The sequence below is a fragment of the Microtus pennsylvanicus genome, chromosome 14, assembly GCF_037038515.1.
Source record: "Microtus pennsylvanicus isolate mMicPen1 chromosome 14, mMicPen1.hap1, whole genome shotgun sequence".
Lineage (NCBI taxonomy): Eukaryota > Metazoa > Chordata > Mammalia > Rodentia > Cricetidae > Microtus > Microtus pennsylvanicus.
This window is the reverse complement of record NC_134592.1, coordinates 16,535,553-16,560,898: the sequence shown is the minus strand read 5'-3', so window position 1 is coordinate 16,560,898 and position 25,346 is coordinate 16,535,553. Positions and strand designations below refer to the sequence as shown.

The 25,346-nt window shown below is 39.0% G+C and overlaps 1 protein-coding gene across 2 annotated transcripts in view; it reads right to left on the bottom strand.

The window, feature by feature from the left end:
* Tc2n (tandem C2 domains, nuclear) overlaps positions 1–11,335 on the bottom strand; it is a 47,503-nt gene extending 36,168 nt beyond the window's left edge. Inside the window, exons 1-2 of one of the 2 annotated variants that reach the window (XM_075947719.1) lie at positions 11,201–11,335; positions 1,950–2,057 (exon numbers count right to left, since the gene is read on the bottom strand). In XM_075947719.1, the coding sequence (XP_075803834.1) occupies positions 1,950–2,016 (67 nt within the window). In that variant the 5' untranslated portion in view covers positions 2,017–2,057; positions 11,201–11,335. Of the gene's footprint in view, positions 1–1,949; positions 2,061–11,200 lie in introns of both variants that reach the window. The other variant, XM_075947720.1, reaches the window with a different exon arrangement.
* Between the last annotated feature and the right edge of the window lie 14,011 nt (positions 11,336–25,346).

Sequence of the window (25,346 nt, the reverse complement as noted above, 5' to 3'; positions counted from 1 at the left end):
AAAATAATTTTAGAAAAAACATTCTGATACAAACTACTTTTGATTCGAACAAGCAGTTCTGGAATCTACATTAATCTTGGTGAACAAAGATTTGATCAATGAATATGTTACTGCCAAAGCACATTCTCCTAGTAGGGCAGGAAAAGCAGTTTTAAGAGTCATTCTCATAGGAGCTCACTGATGGAAAGCAAGTTTATTTCACAATTTAATGAATAAAAACCTAGTCAGTTTAAAATGTTATAAACAAAGCAATTTTTGTTGTTAAAACTATGGGCAAACCTGAGTCTCAAATACTTAAGTCAATTCTGAGAAGAAGCCAAAAGTCTTCAAGTTTACAAAACTCTCCAACAAATCACCAAATAAAATATATACTGACTAGATATTTATTACATTAGCAATTCACCCTGCCTGAACATCTACAGAGCACTTTATCTATTCTCTAAAATAGTATACACATAACTGTATAACCTAAGATAGGGTGGAAAAGGACAGCTGATCTTTATGTAGTTAGTATCATCTGTAGAATGAATAAAAGCACAACTACTATTGTACAAGAATTTATGGAAAGGTTTAATGTAAAACAGAAGCTTTCTGCTATAGACTGGATATAGACTGGATATGGTTTAAGTGTATCCCCCATGAGTTGACATTTAATCCTTAAGGTAAGGGTATTAAATACACAATCCACATAGTAAGGAAAGGAAAACTATCTATGGAAACTTAAACTAAATCATGTGTTTAGATACAGGGCCTTTGGGAAGGTAGAGAATCCATGGTTGATTTCTGGTGGCTTTATACGAGACTCAGAGAGATCAAGTTATATGTGTTCATTCCCTACTTTCCTATCAAGTGATTCTCTGTACTGCCTTAGGATACTACCAGCAAGAAAACTATCACCACCTTTGACCTTTAGAATTGAGGGCCAAAATAAACCTCTTATCCAGTTTGTAATAAGCAGAGGTACTGTGTTATTGATGTAAAAAAAAACAGACTAATAAAATGTCATATCCAAATATATACTAAGAAGTTCTACCCTACAAGAAATAAAATAACCAGAGAGTAAAATTATAATCTTAACCCTGAAGAGATAAGAAACGATACAATATAAAAATGAAATAGCTAATCTAGGAATATTTCATAAATGTGAATCTTGATAATGTTTTGAGTTTCCTCTTCAGTGATCATCTTATATGGGTTTCTACTGCTGTGATAAAACATCATGACCAAAGTCAACTTAGGGAAGAAAGGGTTTATGTTTCAGCTAATAGCTTGTAGCCCACCATCTAGGGAACTCAGGGAAGGAACTTGAGGGAGAAACTATGGTTGAAGCCAAGGAGAAGTTCTGTTGACTGGCTGGCTAAGCCTGCTTTCTTACAGTACCCAGGACCACATAAGCTGCCCCACACAAACACATCAATAATCAATAAAGAAAATGTGCTAAAGGTTTTTCTACAGGAAAATCTGGTGGGGGAAATTTCTCAGTTGAGGTTCACTCTTCCAAAAGGACTCTAGCTTTTGTCAAGTTGGGACATAAAACTGGCCAGCACAGTGACCATTCATTCACAAGATATTTTTAATGTAACTGAACATAAAGTGGAAGTTATCTTTATTTGCATCGATGCATTTATCAGAGTTTACTGTTTCCCAAGCACACTTCTCTCCTTACATTCACCTGCTTATGTCCAACTCATAGATTTTTGTACTTCCTTCTTCCACCAGCTTGGCAAATCCTATTCAGATTCCCACGCCAAGTATTACCCTCTTTATAGTGATGTACAGGGTTCTCTCATGGTTTGAATTAGTCTCTCCACTATACTTCAGGGTCCCTACAAGTTCTGAAGCAACAACCTTCCCATCAAAGTCAGAAAACATTCCTAATTTACTCATGCATTATTAAATGTCAAAGAAGGCACCAAGCAAGTGTTTACCAAAATCAAAATAATACTCACACTTGTGCTTCTCTGTTTCACCATAGAAACATCCTCTACAGCAACTCTTTATACATTCTGCTGCCATTACATTCAATTTCTAATAATCAGAAAACTTCCAATAGCAACCTGCTGGTAAAAGAGAAAGCATGAAATTTCACTGTAACTGTCACAGATTATCAATAACAAGTCATACTATCTGTCTTTCTAATGCATAATGAGGGCTCTGAAAAATATTTAAGAGGAAGATAAATTTTTTCTCATCTATATGATTTTATATAACCTAGGATCCTTATAACTTATCTGAACAACATACTTGAAATTATTACATAAAAATTTCGTTGTTACAATTTGAGAAAGAAAATACCCTTTTCAATATTATCTTACACCTGCTATATATAGGTTTATATTCAAGTAAAACTTAAAAGAAGATATAACTGTCAAAAAAGTATGACAGAAAAATTTCACTTCCTCTATATCAATTATTTTGATAATCCAAATCCTTTGTAATTGCAACCTAATAAGCAAATCACTATAAACATTGTAAGTTATCTTAATCCTTAAAATTAAACTAACAGAAAAATATATCTTAAATATTTTATCATTCGCACACAGAGGTAGGAGAAGGGGCAAGCACACAAATAAGATATATTGCAAATAGATTATGTATTATATTTATCAGGAACATGGTACAAGAGAACTTTCTGCCCAATTTTCTACCCTGATTATCAATGTGCTTGTCCAAAGGGACTCTCTTCACTTACACCTACTTAAATTCTATACATTTTTGTGGGAAATTTAAACACAAAGACAACCTACAATAACAAAGTCACCAAAATTAAACTATTTTCAACTCATGGCAAATCTTATTTCATCTCTACCTCTCACTTGTCCTATATACTTTTGGCTTACTTTGAAATAAATGCCAATCATATAATTTAATCTAAAATACTTAAACAGTAAGCACTAAAAGATGTGACAGAGGCCTCAGAAGTTAATTTTTGAGAGGCTCTTACTAGCTGAAGTATTAAAACAAACTATCTGAAATGGATTATATCATAACATTTCTAAAAGGCACTTTTTAAAATAATTGTAATAGCATTATCATATATAAAAATTTAACATTACAACATGAACAAGTTTAATAAACTTTTTATTTAGTTTCACCTATGGTTTCCATTAAGAGTCATTTTGTTGAATTCAAGATAATATTTAGATTGCTGTACCTTTTGATATTAGAAATAGTACACTAGTTTTGTGTACATACATTACTCAGACAGTTCTTAGTATGTATCTGTAAGCTATAGGACTACTGGGTCAAAAATTATATGTGTATTCTGCTTGTAGTACTAAAATTTCTCTGAACCACTACTGTTTCATATTCACAACAGAGCATATAAAATCACATTTGTCACCAGCAAGTGCTCTTCAAATGCTGAGTTTTGTCAGTGTGATAAAAGAAATGATTGGCCTCTGTTGTCTTAAGTTGTATCTCCTTATTAAAAATCCTATTAGTAAGGACTGGAGAGATGATGATGGCTCAGTGGTTAAGAATACTGGCTGCTCTTCCAGAGGACTGGCATTCAATTCCTAGCACCCACATGGCAGCTAACAATATTCTCTAACTCCAACAACCTCTTCTGGCCTCCGCTGGTACTTCACTCATGTGGTACACCTACCTACATGCAGGCAAAACACAAAAAATAAAAATAACTAAATCCTTAAAATATGATGTTGAGCATCATTTAACACATAAGACTAAAGTACAGTCATTTCTATGAATTATCTGTGTTCATAAACTCTCATTTATCTAGTTTAGAACTTTTTATGTATCTCAGAGATTAGCTCATGTCTAACATATAAGTGAGAAATGTTCTTTTAACCTGTCATTTGCTTCTTCCTTTGATTGTCGTTATGTAAAAGTGTTTGTATAACCTTGGGATGTAGCTCAGTGACAGAACACTTGCCTAGCAGGTGAAAAGTCCTAAATGATATCCCCAGGACCAAACACCAAATTGCATATATATCTATACACACAAAAATATGACACATATATACAGATTGAGTATCTGTTGTCTAAAATTCTTGCCATCAGAAATAAGTGTTACAGATTTTGTATTTTGCAATATTTATACATATATAATAGGATATCTAGGGAAGAAACCAGATCTTCTAAGTATGAAATTTATTTTTTCATATTATATATCCAAAAGTAATTTTGTTTTTGATGTGAAATTTTCTACTTATAGAATTATATTAGAACTGAAGTTTCAGATTCTGAAACACTCTGGATATATAAACATATGATCATATACATACCTATATATGTAATTATGTCTATGATTTTTATTTTTCAGCTAGACTAAGTCATAGCAAAATTTCTCCATATCTAGGTCATAAATAATTTATCCATCTTTTCAAGTTTTTTGTTTGTTTGATTTGCTTATTTATAAAGACAGGGTTTCTCTGTGTAGCTTTGGCTGTCCTGAAACACACTATATAAACCAGGCTGGCCTCGAATTTACAGATCTCTGCTTGCCTCTGCCTCCCAAGTGCTGGCATTGAAGGTGTGCATCACTCCCGCCTGGCTTCTTCAAGCTATTTTAATTAGTATGTTATTTTTTATATGATCACCCTGGTGCATGGTATGAAAAATGTATTCAAACCTATCTTACCCCAGAACCACAAACACCACATACTCAAAATTCCATGAGCTCACTTCAGCGGCACATATATTAAAACTAGAATAATATGGAGATTAGCAAGGCCCTTATGTAGAGATAACTTGTAACTGGTGAAACATTCAGAATTTTACCTCTATGCTTGGAACTCACACACAAAATAAATAAATTGATAGATGAAATACAAATTTCTTTAAAAAATCTTATTTCCTCCACCACTGTTAGGATGTTCCCTTTATTAGAATATTAAATTTTGATGTATAATTGGGTGTGTTTCTGTATTTTCTATTCTCTTCCATTGGTCAATGTATTCTTGTATCAACGCCATGTGATTTTAGTTTTAAGGATTAAAATGTATAGCAGGGCCAGTCATACTTACTGCTCTTCGCTTTCAATATTTTTGTTTTTGTTGCTTTTTAAGCTACTCATGCTTGTCTGATCTTACCAATAAACTCTGCAGTCTGGTCTAATTCCAAGTGAAAAAAAAAATCTGATGATACTTTCATTGAGAACACAATAAACTTCTATTTTATAAAAACTGACATCTTTAAGGATATGTATTTGTAACTGCTTACTTGATTATTTTAAATTCATGTTTTGACAACTATAATAGCAAAGGGTTTGACATTTGTCCAAACACAAAATATATAAATTAACACTGGAGCCATCACACATGACTGGTAAGAGTGTAAAATAGTGTAGATACATTGTTAAAAATGCCGTGGTATTCCCCCAAAAACATAACTAAAAGTTACCATATGACCTAGAAATTCCATTTCTGGTTTAATATACCTATGAAAATGAAAACCATATTTTCATGCAAAAAAAAACTTGAACACAAATGTTCATATTGATCTTACTCAGAAGAGTAAAGAAATAGAAACAGTAAAAAGACAAAATGAAACATTTATTTGTCTATGCAATGGGTATTATTTAACAACAACAAAAACGAATGACGTACCAATTCATGCTATACCATGGATAAACCTTGGAAACAATATGCTAAGTAAAAAAAAAAGACATGAAGATCATATTATATGATTCTATTCATAGGCAAATCCAAACACAAAATTGTTTTTTTCTAGCATTGCCAGAAGCTAGAGGAAAGAAAATAGGAAGTTACTACAATACAAATGGATACAAGATTCCTTTTAGGGTGGTGGTTCTCGACCTGTGGGTCATAGCTCACATATCATATCTTGCATATTAAATATTTATATTATGATTCATAATAGTAGAAAATTTACAGTTATGAAGTACCAATAAAATAATTTTGTTTTTAGGGGGCCACCACAACATGAGGAACTGTATTAAAGGGTCACAGCATTAGGAAGGTTGAGAGCCAGTGCTTTGGGGGAACCATAAGATTGTTCCTGAATGGTGTACTTGAACAGGGTAAATAATTAAAAGTAGACACTTTTAGCCGGGTGGTACTGGTCCACACCTTTAATCCCAGCACTTGGGAGGCAGAGGCAGGTGGATCTCTGTCGGTTCAAGGCCAGCCTGGTCTACAAGAGCTAGTTCTGGGACAGGCTCTAAAGCTACAGAGAAACCCTGTCTCGAAAAACAAAAACAAACAAACAAAAAAAGATCCTTTCCTTTTTAAGTTTACTAAGGATAACCACTTCCCACACCCCACAGCCCCACCCACCCACCCCACTTAGTTTACCCGATGGTTACATCTTGCTAAGGACAGGCTTTTCTCCCCTTCTATTTTAGTTAGCATCAAGGCAACTTTCCTTACAGTGTTTTTTGTTTTGTTTCTTTGAAGATGGTAGAGTAATTTTTCAATCCTTTCTCAACAAATCATCCCTTTGGGAACTTAGAATTAGGGAAAGAAGTTCTCCTTAGTTTATCTTCAACGTGCTCTGGTTGAACGCCAAGTGTCCTCCACACTACAAATAGTGCAAATACTTCACAGCCATCAAACTTCCCTAGTTAAGCAAATGTCCTTCAAGCAAACAGAACTTCAGAGCTCCTGGCTCTCATATTTCCACCATTCTCTTAGCTTTTTGACATTCTAATTCCCATTTGTTAAAATTCTTAGATGCTTTCAGCATATTTGTTCCAAATACTGCAACTTACTATATTTCCAAAATAAACTCCCATATTTACTTTTTAATGTAAAATTAGCCTTGGTGAAATGGGACAAGATTTACAGTCAATATGCTTGACATTAGAGTATCATTAGGTTTTTTGTTTTGTTATTTTGATTTGTTTTGTTGCCTAAGGTGATTATAGTACTTGTTTAAAGCAATTATAAAAAGTAAAAGTTTACTTACAAAAGGGAAAAGGAAAAACAGAACAATTTGAGAAGTCTAGTTTTACAAGAAAGATGGCACAATGTCGTCTACAACTAAAGCAAGACTATAAAGGATACATAAACAGTTCAAGAAACAGTAACTTCAAAACACTCACAAATATACAGAAATTTGACACATGACAGACATCACTAGGATGAAAATTAATTAGATAATTCAACAAATGATTACCCATATGGGGGAAAAAACAAAACTAGATCCTCCCACTTCACAAACACACAAGAAAATAATTACACATAGGTTAGGGCTATACATACGAAAGAATTTGTTCCCCTTTTTGTGATACTGAGAATGAAACCCATGGCTTTCCATATGCTTACTTAGCAAGCACTTAACCACTAATCTATACCCCTAGCTATGGTTGTCTTAAGACAAAGAAAGTCTTGCTGCTTGGTAGTTTCGGATGGTCTTACAGCAGCTATGCAGCTTAGATGGCTTGCTGCTATAAGCTCCTGATTAACTTTATTTACTGTGTGTATGTGAGGGTACACATATGCTGTTCTGTGCTTGTGGAGGTCAAAGAGCAACTTTTGGAGAGTTGGTTCTCTCCTTCCATTTTGTTTTGAGGCAGGGCCTCTTTGTTTCAGCCACTCTACTCTATACTACAAGCTAACTGGCCCACAAAGCTACAGGCAGATTTTCTGTTTGCTTCTTATCTAGCTTTCTACCTGTGTCCCCTGTGTTTCTAGGATCAAAACTCAGGTTATAAGACTTGCAGAGCAGGCATTTTCACTCTCCAAATCATCTCCTTGGCCCTAATATCAGTTTTTAGTAGACTATTTTTTACTGGAGTTTTAGGTGTTATGGAAAAAATGAGAGACGCACACCTTGGTAACATTTTAAAGCTTCCAGCAGAAAACATAAAACTACATTTTTGCAAGATGAAGTAAGGGAAAGATTAAACAAGACACCAAAAGTAGAAACCTAAAAGAAGTTGGCACAGCCAGCTATATTAAAATATATGATATGTTCTTCAAAAGCACTACAAACTAAGGAGACAAGCTATTTACTGGAAAAACACACATAATTAATAAACAATCAATTTCAAAAATAGATAAAGAACTTCTAGAAGATAAAAAGAAAAGGATATAAATGGAAACCCCATAGAACTACATAACGTTCAACAATTAAATAATTGTTGATAAATAATAAATAATTAAAGAAAAGCAAACTAAATTCCCTGGTGGGATACTATTTTTCACTCACTAGATCATCAAAAGGAAAATCTGAGGCAAAACACCAATGTTCAAATGTCTTAATATGATAACAAGAATGAGAACACTTACTTGTGATGGTATAATTGATACAGGCACCATATAAAATAACTCAATATTATCTAGCAAAAATAAAGATCCATGGCTCTAATCTTGGACTTAAAAAGCCAAAGAAATTCATATACATGGATATTAAGAAACAGACTGGAAGGGAATCACAAAAGAGTTTTTAATGGCAAAAGTAGAAAATAAAATAAAGGGTGGCAATGTACACTAAACATCCATCAACAAAATTATGAGTAAACAGTGGAAAGTCATATAATAGGATGATATACAGCAATAAAAAGCAAATGATCTATAGTATATGAACACAGAAAAGTATCACAAAATAAAGTGTTGAAGTCATAGAGCAGGATGTGGTGGTAGATACCTATAATCCCTTTACTTGGAAAGGCTGAGACAGGAGAATGGCAAGTTTGAGGCTAATCTGAGCAATACAATGACACCTTATGTAAAAAAATAAGTCACAAATCACACAGGATAATTTGTTTTATATTTTACTTTGAAACAGACAAAACTAAACAATACAATTTTTAGAAAATACAGGCATGTAATAAAATTATAAAGCAAATCAAGAAAAGGAAAAATATACACTGCACAGGACAATTTTAAATATATTATGTCTTATTTCTTAAGTATATGAGTATCTCTATTCTTTAAATCTAAGATGTGTTTAATGCCATTTTGCATATGTTAAATAGCTTCTCAGCAATATATTCACAATACAATATAAAAATGAAAAAAATTAAAAGTATTCACAATCTTATCACCCTGACATAACTATAATATTCAAAGAAAGCAACTATATTTAAATGCTGTCATTTCTTCCTCTTTTATTTACTTTCTCACTTTATCAATGTACAACTGTTCTGAAATAAACTACACATTTTTAAAATTTACAGTTAAATAATTCATGTATAAATATTTTGGAAAAAGTATTATTACAATCCAGTAAATTAATACACCCAACATTCCTAAAGGTTACCCAATGCCCCCTTTTACTCCATCCCACTTTCTTTCATTGTAACAACTTAATGTGTTTTTTGTAATGTTTACATTTTCTGGAATTTTGTTGGGTAATGGCATACAGTTTATGCATGCTTAACCTTATTATATACTGCACAAAAGGTTTTTAAAATGATTACACCAAATCAAATCCCGCCAGCACAACTATCAGAGATTCATATATAATACTTGGTCATCAGACTTTCCTTTTGAACTGTCCTTTCCATCCTCCTAAGTAATATATTCATTAAAGTACTAGTCTGAACTTCAGAATAACAACAATGGAGATCAAAGTGAAACCCATTATACAGAAATTTTAATCCAAGAGCATTTTCCTTTAAACGCATATTAAACCCAAAGCACTAACCAGCAATTGTAATTTAGTAAAAACATCTGATTTCCACATAAGATATCTACAAGAATCATTAGGCCATACCTAAATAAGTCAAATAACTTAAAAGCAAGTTTGGAGTACCAAAGTACTCCAAATACGCACCTGAAATACAGTTTGACACAGTTTATATTTGTAGCTTAGATACTGATAGCAACTGTGGAACCCAATAAACAAAACTTAATACTAAAACAGTATTCACAATTTATAAATAGTGCTATTATTTATTATGATCAGCTACTTGTTCCGAGTTTTCAGTTTGAGAGAGGCCAATGAATTTTGGCAAAAAGCTATTCTATGATCTTCACATTCTTTCCAACTCCAAAATAGGGTCCCTCTAATGGCCACCTGCTGTCACTCCGCCTAACCTTTCTCAGAACATAAATTCTACACCCAATATTTTTATCCTCTATTCACAATCCGAACTCCTTCCAGTTTGGCTTCTGCCCTGACTATCTTACTACGATTAGGCTTGCTGAAGGCAAAGACCCTATCCTTGGCTACCGAAGTCAAAAGGCACTTCATTTCCTGATCCGTTTGATTCATGTCGTTTGAAGTCTTTGAAACTCTCCTGACAGTAAGTACCACTGTCTCCAAGAATTTCTCATTTTTTCTCAAGGCTCCTCGGTCTCCTTGATTGCCTCTATACTCAAGTATTCATAATTCCCATAGCCTTCCTCTCTCCTAATTTTGTGCTTACTCGAATGATCTATACCTTTACAAGGCTTCTGAGTGTGGTTTCAAATATAACCAGTACAAATAAATCTTAGTGCCAATAGACAACATGCCAAATGTCCTAAGAGCATGTCAAATTAGTTTTCTCTCAACCTGCGTTTATTTCTTCATCGACAAGTTCTATTCAGGAATCGCTATAACTCAAACGAAGCAAAATTCAAGACCTATTTGAATTTTCGTGAAGGAGTAAAAAAAATATATTGTTTCTCTCCTAGTTATACGGGCAAAATGTTCATTAGCAACGCCTACACAAAAAATTACAAAGGAGATGATAAAAACAAATCTATAACCTCAGAGGCAAATATTATTAATAGTCCCGTCTAGAAAGTGTTTTAAGAAAGTTAAATATTAGACAAGTAGGAAAAACCAGTTGTAGATTCTGTTACAGTAAAAGGAAAAACACAATTCTATTGACTGCCTACCTGCAATGAGAATCAAAATATTTGAATTACAAAAGCAAAAACATTTTTAAGTGATTCCTTTAAAGACGAGGTTTGGCTTGGCATCTATCCCACAACTTAACTATTCAGCACGGAAGAGGTGGAAATCCCACTGCGGTGTGCTAAACACAGGAAAATGACACGTTCACCCCCTTTCCGGGCTTCCCGGAGTCTCAGAAGTTTAGCAGCTGAACTCTAGACCGCTCCCCTCGCTCGCCTCTCCCGGGAGAGCACCTGCGGCTCGTGAGCCAGCGCGGGCCAGGGCAGGCTCGGGGCCGCACGCCGGGGTCCCGCGTCTGCGCCGAGACCGCAGGCCACGCCGGGAGGCCGGGCCTCGCCCCCCGCCGCCCTCAGGCCACCGCGACCTCGACTGTAAGAAAGCTCAAGACTCAGAGAAGGAAACTCGCCGGGAGGGAGAAGCGCACCTGAGCCGCCGCAGCTCCCCGCCGAGGTCTCGCGTTCTCCGGGGCGTCTTCTCCCGCGGCTCTCGAGGCGTGGGCGCCCTCGCTGCACCCTGCGCCGAACCGGAGCCTCCACTCTTGCAGGCGGGCTACCTGTAACTGACACCGGAGCTCTGCCTCAGCGGAGCTCAGCTCCGCCCAGCACCTCCGAGGCCACGCCCCTCGTCCCGCCCCTCACGCCACACCCTTCAGGTGCCCCGCCCCCTCACCTGAACCTCCCCCGCCCCAGGACAGCCCGGCCACTTCTAGAGGGAGCCCCGCCCCTGCTCTGAAGTTACTGCTCGCCCTCCCCTCTGGCTTCCCCCCCCCTTGGGAGAACAGGCGCACTGCGCACAGACACACACACACACACACACTCCCCTCCCTCCCTCCCTCCCTCCCCCCCCCCCCTCCCTCCCTCCCTCCCTCCCTCCCTCCCTCCCTCCCTCCCTCTCTCTCTCTCTCTCTCTCTCTCTCTCTCTCTCTCTCTCGCTGAGTGAGGACAAGAGGGAAAGCTGTTGGCCTGATGACTCTGAATACAGAGAGTCCTTTCTTGCTAGCGGTGTTTCTGTACCTTTTTGTTCAACAGGGCGAAGTTGTGGTTTTTATGACTTTTAATGTTTTATAAAAAGTTTAATTATAAGCTGAATAAAATGTTTCAGTGGCTCTCTTACAGAGGACCGGGGTTTGAGTCCAGCACCCAGTGGCAGCTCACAGCCATCAGTTTCCAGGGGCTCCCAACACCCTCTCTGGCCTCTGCAGGCAGTTATGGGTGTATGCTGCAAGACACTTGTACATATAAAACAACAAAAGAAGCTAAGTCTGCTTATATAAAATCTTCCAGATATTAGTATTAATATTAAATGTGTCCACTAAAACACCATATATTCCCCAATTTTATGGAAGAATCCCCATAAAATTGTCAGAGTTGGCTGGCCCTTTCCTTTTATACCTCCTATGGTAAGTATCTCAATGCTGGCTGGGACAATTATCGCATAAATGTACAGAATTTGTAGGGAGGCTTCCAGATTACTAAAAAGTAAAGATTATACTTATCTTTTTCAAAATGAGTCCTGTGACCTTCATGGTCTTGGAGACACTGACCCCGGAGAGGTTGAACTGACCCAAGAGCAGTGTAATTTAAGAAAATAGACAACTCAGTTGCTTCCCTTGATATTCACAGTGCACATTAGCATCGGAACAACCTATGAACCATATTTTTTTTGCTAATCTTCCATTTTCCAAATTTAATCACAGAACTCTCTTCTTGAGAAATACGTCCTACAGGATGATCATCAATGTCTCACCACAAGATCTAATTATGATAAGGCCTCCAATATCAGTGCCCGTCCTAAAAAACCACCTTCCTCTCTGGTGTCACATCTCCCTCCTCCAAACCCACAGATCAGTGAAACTTCGTGGCACTATGAAGTTGGTAGTTTCACTGAAGGCCTAATTAAAAAACTACTCAGTATTTAAGGTAAGATACTACAGTGCTGGCAGGATCAAATTAAGTATGTGATTCCAGATAAAAGAGAGATTCCTACAGTACAATCACTTGATGGGAGAAGCAGCTGGGCAAACAGGATGTAAGAGCTAGGAGCAAGCCACAGGAAATGCCCCAGGATTCCAGAGCACAGGCTTCTGGCCTCCTGAGTATAGCAGAGAAAACCATAATGCCTACTTCAAGTAAACGCTGTGTGAATTACCAAAAAAAAAAAAAAAAAAATCACTCAACCCAAGTTCCATTCTCTAGTATCCATGCGGACTTGCCTAAGATGAGCCTCGTTTCCCAAAACTTTAATCTTTTATCTTATGATTGAGTTAAGTTGGCTAAAACGAAGCTGGGTATGGTCATACGTGCCTTTAATTCAAACACTCATGAGCCAGAGGCAGTCACATCTCTGTCAGTTCAAGGCCAGCCTGGTCTACATACCAATTTCTACGTAGAGAGCCCTTTCTCAAAATAAATAAATAAATAAATAAAAATTTTTTAAATTAAAAAATGGGAGGGAATGTCCACAAGAGGAATTTGGCCAAATTTTGGATGGTAGAGGTGAGAGAGTTTCTAATCCCTGACAACTGCCATGTTTAGACAGTAGAAGGCATCCACAAAGAGGCTGGCAGGGTCTAGCTGGTCCTTGATTCCAGGGTTCACTCATCTTTCCAACTTCTGGTGCTTTTAACCACCAGAGGGCCCAGGTCTGACTGAAGAGCTTGGTGGAAACCCCTTAGCAGTGAACGTTGCCCACAGACTTCTCCATAACTCTCCTTGAAGATACTACTCCAGCAGTTAGATAGATGTCTCTGGTCTTCTAGATTCATTGCAAGTTCTGATCTATTAAATCCATCTGTGCCAGGGCATGAGAAAGGTTTCTAGTGACTTTCTTTTAGCACTTCAGTCCCCCTTCCAGACACGGCTAATTCCACCCACAATTCCGTAAGATATTATTTATGGGGCTGGTGAAATGGATTAGTGGATGTATTAGTGAGGGATTCTATTGCCATTATGAAACACCATGACCAAAAAGCAAGTTGGAGAGGAAAGGATTTATTCAGCTTACCCTTCCACATCACCGTTCATCCCTGAAGGAAGTCAGGACAGGAACTTGAACATGGCAGGATCCTGGAGGTAGGAGCTGATTCAGAGACCATGGAGGGGTGCTGCTTACTGGATTGCTTCCTCTGCCCTGCTCAACCTGCTTTCTTATAGAATCTAGGACCACCAGTCCAGGGATGGCACCACCCTCAATGGGCTAGGCCCTTGATCACTAATTAAGAAAATGCCTTACAGCTGGATCTCATGGAGGCATTTCCTCAACTGAGGCTCCTTCCTCTCTGATGTTTCTAGCTGTGACAAATTGACACACAAAACCAGTCAGTACAGTGGGTGAAAGCATTTGCACTTATTCTTGACATTATTGTTCAATTGGAAGCTTAGCCCCCGCCCTTTGCATCCATCCCAGCCCCCAGGCCTGAGAGTTGTATTGGTCTGGACTCCAAATCCCAGCATGCCAGGTCCTGACCCCTCCCCGGGGGAGAGTAGAAGGACCACTCCCACAGGGTATTTTTTGTGAGCTCCCAAAGGAGAGCATTCAAGGCCTCCCAGTTCCCCCTTGGGGCCACCCAAGAGCGCAGGAATCCCATTAAACCTGGATATTTCTTAATTTGGCTTGTTGTGATTTGGCTTGATTGGGATTTTTGCGTTGGCAGAGAGCTCGCGTTAGGAAAAAATCCTAACAATCATAAATTTGATGTCCAGGCCTTACATGGTAGAAAGAGAAAAACAACTCTGAAAGTTGTCCTCTGATACTCAAGCACATGTGCATGTGTTCATGTGCACATGCATGCACACACACACTTACATATATACACACACCAACTGATGTGATTTTCTTAAAGGTGTTATTCAAACATCAGACATCAGTAAAACTCCACTGCTTCCCGGGTAGGCCCTTCTGAGGCACTATTCACATGTTTAGCTGCCCAACTTTAAAACTATATTGCTTCTACCACCCTTCCTTTCCACTATTAACTACAAAGTTCTGGGGCTATATAGGAACTGTAGAAATTTGGGTTTAAAAAATCGCGTCATGGTAGTGGTCTCCTTAAAAAGAGTGGTGGCTATATATATACTGACTTTAAACTGTGAGTTTATCATAAGAGAGCAGACTTTTAGAAGCTTTTCAAACTGAGAAAGTAGTTTTGTTTTCCCCTGTCAGCAGATTAAGTATCTCTCCATCTTAAAGAATCCTCTGTCCAGCTTGCTAGAAGTAGATGATAGTGGGCTTATCTAATAATACATAATAAGGAAAGGAATTGTGGCTGTGCACAGGTATTTGCATTTTATGGCTCAAATACTTTGTTACAAACTCAAGAAACCAATGACAATCAGAGCATTTCCTGGAGAAAGACTTAGAACCCAAGAGTTAGGAGGAAAATGAGTGCTTAATAGCATCAGGCCGTGATACGCATGAGCAATTCACAAGACGGGACTCACCTGCCACAGTTGCAGACAAGTGGTATGGACCATGCCCTGGAGGAACAGTCCTAAACTTAAAACTTCTCCCCTGAAGGAGACCACAGAATTATCCCAGAACGTCATCCTTCACTATGTTCACGCCCCTTGCAATGACTTTCAAGTTCCTTCCACTGTAAGAATGGGATGCGTGTCCCTGCCCTGAAGACCTGGATTCAGCTATGTAATTTGTTTTTTCTCAAGAGAATGAAGTAGAAGTAACAGTTTTGAGTTTGAGCCTTAAGTAATTTGTGTTTTCTGGCTCTTGTGCTCCTTCTAACAGTGCCCTGGACAGTCACTAGAAAAGAAGGACCCAGCCTGGATCATCTCATATCCAGCCAACCCACAGACACATAAGAAACAATAGAGAACTGTTCTCTCATAACAGAACAACTGGAAACTAATCTTACACTCAAATTATCCCTTGACATATACTTCTACCATGACTTTTCTGTTATGAAGTAATAGACATATGCCAATATCCAGACCAATGCACACAGAACATGTAAGTCACTAAGAAATATCTGTTGAGCCAATGGTTATTTAAGGAACTTAACTTCTCACCCTCAGTAAAATTCCATTCCATTATTTGGATTTAATATATACAATCTATATATTCATCACAGTAGAAGAAAGATTTGAAAACACTTCAGAAGGTAACTTCAGAACATTAGTAATTGCAATTCGTGTTTAAACTCATTATCTGGAGTCATAAAATACAGAGGAATCAAGTGATGCTAACTTGGAAGTATCATCTCTACAGGATAGTGCTGGAAGGTACCTATGCATATTATAAGAAAAAGTAATCATCAGTCTTACACAGTTATGGATGCTATTAACTACAATAGTGGCTGTTCTGGTAAGACATGCCCACTGGCATAATAGTGGCAAAAAATGTTATATGAGTAACCAATCACTCTCTAATTGGCTATAAGACCCACTCCACATGATGGAACCCATATCGGGTGCAATTATTTGGGGTCAAGAATCTGTGACTAGGTAGGCATTGGCCCAAGGAAAGAATATAATACCATTATTCTGCTACATGGACATATTATTAATGACTCCTAATGAGCTATTATTATATTTATGTATTAATGCATCTCTCAATCCTCATCAGAGACTCTTCTTTCCGTTGATGCCAATTAACACAGAGACCCACGTGGTCAACGGGCAGAGAATAAGAGACTGTATACTATTCAGTCCTAAATGGGAAGTCTATGGAACACCCCTCCTCACAATGCACAAGGATCTTCATGGAAGAATGGAAGAATCTGCCGATGACTCCAAGGAAATTGTAGTTCCAGATACAATAAGCAATTACACGTATAAACTCACAGCAGACAAAAGCTCAAGCCAGACAAAATCCTAGCTTGGTGGGGGGTGGATGGAGATGTGGGGCAAAGTCCCACTCCTGGCTGAGGAACTACTAGCATTGGATAGCTGTTGGGAGAGGGAGAGCCTGTTTGTTTAAGGGTGTGGTCCCTGGTAGGTCGACCACAATCCAGGGAAGGCCCACACCCAGGAGTATGGGCAATACAAATTGAACTCAGTGGGTTTTGAGAGAGAAAGGGAGAGAGAGGGAGGGAGAAAGAGAGAACACAGTATGAGGTTGGGTGGAGAAGAAGCTTAAATCTGGGAGGAGTTGGGGAGAAATGAACATGTTCAAAATATATTAAATGAAATTCTCAAAGAATTAATAAAAATATTATTTAAAAAGTTTAATTACAATCAGAAATACAATTTGAAACCTATTTGTCATTTTTGCTTTCAGCAGTTAGGACTGCCAAGTAAAATCCTTAGGCAGTTTAGAATGCCAAGACCTTCTTCCTCTTACATGAAATCTATTCCAAGGCCATAAGGAAAATTCATGAACAAATGTGGTTGACACATTAACCAAAAATCCACAGACATTTTATTCCGACACTCGTGTGTTTAGTTTGTTCATTTAAAGTACACACTGGTTTCTGAATGAATCAGGAGCAGGGGGAGGGTCATCAAAACATTTTATAATCCTGCTTTTTCCGACATTCCTTCCTCCTTCAGCATTCCCAGCTTTTCACTGGCTTCTGTTCTTCCAGCTTATAAAAGAGAATGGTGTGTTTTTTGAGGAAGCGTGGGAGGTCTGTAATCCATCTCCTATTTGATGCAGATTCCACTTACCAGAAGAAGTAAACAATGAAAAGCATTTCTAGCACCACTGGGTAGCAGCCCCAGGAAGTGACTTCTAACCAGCTATCCTATTGCCCTATTCTGTGACAGTGCTCAAGGGAAGGGACGAGATCTGTGAGGACTAGTGAAACATGCCCTTCCATTCCTGAAAAACATGTCCTCAGGAAGCAATTTGATGTTGCCTGCAAAACATGAACTCGCTTGGCTGCACAAGCAACTCATCACCCCGTCCATCTCACAGCACATGCCTGATTAATAACAATAGCTCTTCTGGGAATATAGTGACTACAACTCCCTTAGCAAGCGGGGCGAGGGAAGCCAAACAACACCCGTGCCAGATAAACATGCATGTGGACACGCCCATTTACAACTCTCAGAACACTGGAAAGTCTAAGCACTTCCATTGGAACCACCTTATATAACCAGGAATGAAGTTAAAAATGACCTCCCTTCTCCAGTTCATATTTATATATAAACATACATTGGAATGATAACAGCTGCAACATGCCAAACAGTAGGCTTCTAGCTCAAGGGAGTCTTGTACCCATGGCAGAAGAATTAGTGGGCTCTACTCTCTAGACTTTATGAATAAGAAACTTTTCGAAAGTCACAAAGATTGATCAAGGAACCAAAATTTGAATCAAAGCATGTATGTGACAAAGACCTAAGATTTTTTTTCCCTTGCAGAGTAGTGGCATACACCTATAATTCTAGTTCAGTAGGCGGAGGTAAGACAACTCTGTGAGTTAAAGGCCTGCCTTGCCTTTGTAGCAAGTAAAAAGCTCTTTTTCCTAAATCACAGACTTGGCTGGGAAACCATAAAGCTGTCTTTACATAAACCCAGCTCATCACCATTCACCACCATCTCGTCCATTTTCTGATCCGTGACTGTTCTAAAGAGAGTTCTATAAGAGAAATTTGTGTCTCTTTAAGGGGTATCAAGGATTTATTATGATATAAAAAGGGGAAATACACTCACAAATACAGAATATGGTAAATCCAGTTGCAGAGTCCTTGGAGAGCTGGGGACTGATCACACGCTGCTTCAGGCCACCTGACCCTGTGTCCATCACCCAAGCAACAGCACACGACCCCCTTCCTCTTTCCTTTTAATAGGTCACAGGGGCAGACAAGAACCACCTCTGCCAGCGCAGATAGCCCAAGGTCATGAGCAGAGTGAATGCCCATTACAGGGTTCTGATGCTACAATAAAGAAAACTTCCCTCAAATTAACTCTCATAAAAGACAGAGAATGGGCTTCCAATCCTAGCCACAACTTGAGTAAGAATGATGGGAAGATATTCAGGGGTCTGAAAGGACAATACTTGGTGCAGTTCACACAATGCTCACCTCTCATCTTGTGAAAAGTGGGCCTTCTGTGTACCTGAACGTTCCAGCAAGCATATTTGAGTCTCCAATCCATTGGAACCAGCAGACCTTAGTCTCACAGCCTACCACTTAAACCGTGACTGCTTCTCCAACGCCTTTGTTCCTGTTTCCAAGCCAGGTTATATCCAAGGTGTAGATTATAGATGCTCTAGTGTCAGATACCCAGGTCAGATGTTTGCTCTCGTCCAATCATCAAGCGCTCTATTGCTGTACCTATAAGTGGAGAGTCACCCTGAAATTTGAGATAGGCTTAGCTCTTCTTTGCTCCCCTTCCCTTTAACAGGCTGCACCACTAGGTTTCACACTTGCATTCTGATGAGCCCCTTTTTGTCCTCCTTTGTTTTTAAGGTGACGGCAGACCCACGTCTTACTGCTGTATCTGCAGTGCCTAGCAGTGTACTAAGAAGACAGCAGACAATTTCAAGTGGTTTCTTGTATTAGAGTTTCACAATGTGAAAAGCAAGATGAAATTCTTTATTATGCTTGGAATGCAGCTGCCATACTTTCAGAAAGCCAAGCAGATTGCGAAGAGATACGCTTGAAAAATTCCACGTGACAAAGAGTGAGACTGATGACTGTCCAGTCTGTCCAGCTGTACGGGTAAACTTTAACAGAAGTGGGTCCTCTAGGCCCCAGTTGCACTGCCCTTCCACACCTTGTGGAGCAGATCCCCGCCTTCTCCACAAAAATGAACAACATTTGAATTGATCGGCCTTACCACTAAGTTGGATCAGTTCCCCGATCCATACTATTGAGACTTTATAAGATATTATGAGTGCTGGGAAAGCCCCTTCACCAATCAAAGACTCCAGAGAAAGGGGGTCCAATAAATGAGAGACCCTCAGGTGTGGCCATCCTATGAATACAACAGCTGGATTCACAGGATTTGAGGCACCCTGAGAAAGCCAATGAACTCTGCTTTGTGAGAGCTATGATGGACTGCCAAAGACTGATAAGGTCTGTTTTTAAAACCCATTGCCTGAACTCTTCCCTTTTCTGGAATCGTCCTTCCATCACCTGCTCCACCCCCATGAGCCTCCTGAATGTTTATACTTGCTCTCCTGCAGGGGTCGTCCTGGTGGGGAATGCACTGTTAGATTCGGGTAACTTTCTGGGTACTTCCAGCTGAAGCAAAACTTCCTGGCATATGCAAGGGAAGATACCAATATTTCCTCTAGTTTTTGCCAATGAAATAACTATCATGGTCTGAGGTAGATTATTTTCCATCCCTGGATATCTGTTCATATGAAAAATAAAAAGACTAGAAAGGGTTAATAGTTTCCTAGCTCCAGAAGTTTCTCCACTGTTCCTTCTTGCTTCTCTGGTAGAACCACAGTCCACCCTGAAAGTCCACAGTTCCGCTATAGCTCTGCTACAGGCTCGGCTATTTCCACACAGTCTCCCTGTCCCATCCCTCACGCTGCTCAGGGCCAATTACAAATCCTGCCTTCCCTCTTCACTTCTTGGACTCGCCACTACGAAAAGCAATAAGAATCCTGTCTCCAGATGGCTTCTCCTGTTTTTTCACCTCTTAACGTTAGAATGACATTTGGTGTTTTGTTCTGTTTTGTTTTTGAGGTGCTGGGGATCAAACACCTCCCCAAAGGTGCTTTTTGGTCATGGTGTTTCATCTCAGCAACAGAAACCCTAACTATGGCATACTCACCGACTGGGGAATGTTATTTTAAGGTGTGTTGATTTTGTTTATTCTGCATTTGTTTAACTCTGTGAAGCTGTGATTCTTTGCCTGTCTAAAACACCTGATGATCTAATAAAGCACTGAACAACCAATAGCAATGCAGGAGCAAGGATAGGAAGGACTGGCAGGCAGAGAGGATAAATAAGAGGAAAAATCTGGGAGGAGAGGAAAAGAGGAGCAATAGGAAAAGGAGAGGAGGACATCAGGGGCCAACCATCCACCTACACAGCAAGGCACAGAGAAAGAAGTAAAAATAGGTATACAGAAATAGAGAAAGATAAAAGCCCACAGGCAAAAAGTAGTCAGGATAATTTAAGGAAAGCTGGCAAGAAACGAGCCAAGCTAAGGCCAGGCATTCACAACTAAGAGTAAGCCTCTGTGTGTGATTTATTTGGGAGTTGTGTGGTGGGCCCCTCAAAAAGCCAAATGAGTAAAACATCACTCAACACTCACCTCGTCAGAAGTTATTATTTCATGAGAATATATCCAACTCAAGATGGGTCAATCAAAATCTTTCCCTAAAGTTATTTTTTTTCTTCAAATTATGACTAGGCAAAAATCAGTCAATCCTGTCTTTAGTGATAGAAGGCACATTAGGGCCCAGATTTCCTAGGGAGAAGTCAATCTATCATTAAGCTGAATGAAGTTGGGGGGAAAAAAGATGAATGACCTGATATTCTGAAAAAAGTAGTGATAAGATAGTATAAGAATAGGCTCCAAAGGTATCCAGTTTCATGACTGCGTTCAGCAGTTGGGCCAGCTAGCTACATGCTACTAGCATAGAAATCAAATCAGTTACAGGTCCTGAGTTTCTCCTTTTACTTGTGTTAGTTAGTACACAGTTTTTGATATTTAAATATAAGAGGTTGGCATGAGTTTTGAATACTGTGTCCCTAAGAGGGTCCTCAGAACTGGGATTTTTGATGTTTTTATTTTATTGTAATTTGCATACATTTTTATTTGCTTCAAATGCCTGGCACTTCATATTTGTTTGTGGCATAGAACACTAAGGGAGGGGCGGGACTTACAGGCAGAAAGAAATTCGGAGGTGAAGTTCTCACTTGAATGATGTTTTTATATTTGACAGTGTTGTAACAGACTTCCTGAACTTCAGTGTCTTACCTCTGAAGCGTAGGAAACTAGTCAGCTCTGTCTTAGCATCTGCTTGGGGTCATTATAATGATCAAAGTCAGACCGAGAGAAACTAGGAGAGCTGGGCTGGTCCCCATCTCTGTGTTGCTAAAGCTTACATTCAGGCAGGGCACAGTCATGTAGAAACTGAACAAACATTGGATGAACATAAGAGAGTGAAACACAGAGGCGCTATTTAAATGTGAGCTCTATAGTGAAGACAGTTTTATGGCAGATGAGTGTGTATAAAGGCTTAAGACGGCAAGACTTGGGCTGAATAACGATGTCCATGCCATGGGCAGAACTTTCTAGAAACAAACTATAAGAGAAAACGATTTGTGTTCTATGGCTCTTTATTACTTTCTTTGTCCTCTCCCTGTTTGACCTAAACACTGTGTCAAAGAGCCTCTGGCCCCAAGTTCTTCAAGTGGCCAATTCTCCAGAACTAAAGATGCTCTTGGGGAAGCATCAGAGTCAGGGAAAGGAATACTTAAAACTCATCTATGGTCCTTTCACTGATAAACATCTCACCTTTTAAAAAGTTTTTTATTTTATTTGATGTGCAAGGGTGTTTTGCCTGCATGTATTTCTGTGAACCACATGTCTATCTGGTATCTATGGAGCCCAAAACAAGAGCACTAGACCTCAGGAACAGGAGTTACAGATGGTTGTGAACCACATCAAACCCAGGTCCTCTAGAAGAACAGAAAGTGCTTTTAACTGATGAGCCATCTCTCCAGTCCCCTAGCCTCTCCTTTTAAAGCATCAGCATGCTAAGGATTCTAGAAAACTCCAGAGATACAAAATGCCCAGTTGTGGCTCCCGTTTCCCTTTTCAGATGCCCATGTAAATGTACGCAAGGACTAAAGAAGTGTGGTAGACGGCAGCGTGGCAGTAAACACACCCATTTCTACCCAACATTGTGATATGGCAGGGGCAGCCACTGACATTCATAATTCTGACTTTACACAGAGTATATTGTGGCTCCTAAGACAAGAAGTCATCAATACTATGTGGTCTTACGTGTGCATGCATACACGTGTGTGAATGTCTGTAGATGTGTGTGCTTCTGAGCGAGACCAGAGATAATCTTGGATGTCATTCATCAAGCGCTAGCCACCTTGGTTTTTGAGATAGGTTCTCACTCAGGCCGGGAACTCAACAATTACGCTTGGTGAACTGGCTCGTGAGCCCCAGATAGCTACTTGTCTCTGCTTCCACAGTGCTGGGATTACAAATGCAAACCATTGTGCCTGGCGTGTGTGCGTGTGTATGTGCACACAGATTAAACTCAGGTCCTCATGTGTGTGTGGCAAATGCTTTACTGACGGAAATATAAATATTCCCCTATTCTAGGCTTTGTTTCTAATACTTGTTAAACTGACAAATTATTATTATTATTATTAGTTTTCAAGACAGGGTTTCTCTGTAGCTTTGGAACCTGTGCTAGAACTAGCTCTTGTAGACCAGGCTGGCCTTGAACTCATAGAGATCCTCTGCCTCTGCTGACTAAAAGCATGCCCCACTACTGCCTGGCTAAATGGACAAATTATTTTAAAGATTTGATGATTTTAAAAATATTTTCTAAGCTGGGTATGGTGGTGCACACCTTTGATCCTAGCACTTGTGAAGCAAAGCTAGGATGATCCCTGTGAGTTCAAGGCTAGTGAGAACCATACAGTAAGACTCTGTCTAGATAGGTAAATTAAATTTTCTGAATTACCTTAATCATAGTTCCCTCAATGAGTCCTTTTCCAATCATGCAAAACAGCTTTGGTTTTCAGTTATCATTTCCTCATGCGATGGTACAACAAGCCGATCACAGCCATTAGATGACCACAAAGTCAAGATCACATAGTAGATAAAAAATGAACAATCACCCAACTATAGGCATTCCCATTTTCAATTTATAAGGGGAATCTGTTTGGTCCATTTTGCTACAGCAAAATTACTAGGGGAAAAATATCATGTACCTTAGGGGTTTTGTTGCCGCTAAATATTTGAATCAAAAAATTCTTCCTTTCTTACCTGTAGAGAGAGAGAGCAGGTGTGTTTTAGCCTTTGCCTGGCCAGTGAACCGTGCCCGAGGAACTTGCCTGGCGTGTTTAAGAAGTACTAGGAACTCTAATAAGAGAAAGACAGGAAGAAAGATAAGCACTGACGCCAAGGGGTCATGAGCTGGTGTTTGTAGCAAACGGCTACATGAGCTGTTTCAAAAGCATTCGCCTTTATTTGATTAGGCTGAGAAGGCATTGGAGAGTTTGCAGTAGAAGCATAACATGAAGTGATTTGACATTTATGCAGATCGCTCCAGCTCTTGGACGATAATAGACTGCAAGGGGCAGAGGGCAGAAATAGAAGCACATGGACCATGTATCCTTCATCAAGGAGAGAGAGGAAGATGCTCAGGATGGCAGTGGAAGCCATGAAAATGACAGGTATGAGGTATAAATGGTGTTCCATGAACAAAACACTGTAATGTTGGTCACTGCTATCACAGCGTTCTGAGTCCAACACTAGACACTGGACTAGGCATGAATTTTTTTAAACACTTCTGTATATTAAACTGAGGTGGAACTAGGTCAAAACTAGATATCTTATATTTTCTCCTCTTGTACTCTCTGCTTTAACTGTTTCAAAAATTAAACACACACACACACACACACACACACACACACACACACGAAACCTGGGATGAGAACATTTGTCAAAAGTGCTATAGTTGCCCAGAATTCAGCCTGACCCTGCAGCACGCCCGCTTCTTAAAACTCAGCTCTATGGACTCACATATTTTGGTTTAATAAGCACAAGAGGCCATGAACTCTAATATCTCAAGCAAATGTGTTAGACATCTGGAATCTGGCATAAATTTCTCCTGTGGGATGCATTGTTTGTGCAAACTTTTATTGAATTAAAAAAAAAGGAGTTTCAAAATACTCATGTAACCTACTAAGACTATTTTTTTCTGAAGCCAGAGTCAAGATGCAGAGTTCTCCAAACTGATTAATAAAGTTGATTTTTAAAAAATGGGGCTAGAAATCTATTTAAAAACAGTATGATTTCAAAACAGAGTCAAGCTTGCACACTCAGAGCTCTGGTTCAAACTAGGAAAGGGCTGAGCTAAAGGACACAGCTATTTCAGGCTAAAGCCAGCAGCTCTCCTCTGAGAAAACCACGGATTTTGCAGAAAGAAAACATCCCAGAGTTAAGGCCAGCTCTGCCCTGTAAATGCAGAGATAATGTTGTGATATTGGGCAACTTAATTTACCACTGGGATTCATAAGTCTTATTTTAAAAAATCAGAAAGAAAAATACTGCCCCATGGGTCTTAGACATGAGCATGCCTTGAGAAAACAGGATAACAAATATGGTCAAATTTAAAAAGAAATCTCAATACATATAGACACAGGTGAGATCAAATACAGAGGACACAAAGGAGGAAGTGGAACACAAAAGACTCATTCAACAATGGGATAAGCAAGCTTACTGAGAAAGATTTTAAAGAAGAAAGCTAAGGGTCGTCTTCTAGGGTGTTTCCAGGCAGGACAATGCCACCTCTTCAGTTCCCTTAGAACAGTGGTTCTCAACCTTCCTAATGCTGTGACCCTTCAATACAGTTTATCTTGTTGGGGTGACCCCAACCACAAAATTATTCCATTGCTACTTCATATCTGTAATTTTACTACTGTTATGAATCATAGTGTAAGCGCCTGATCTGCATG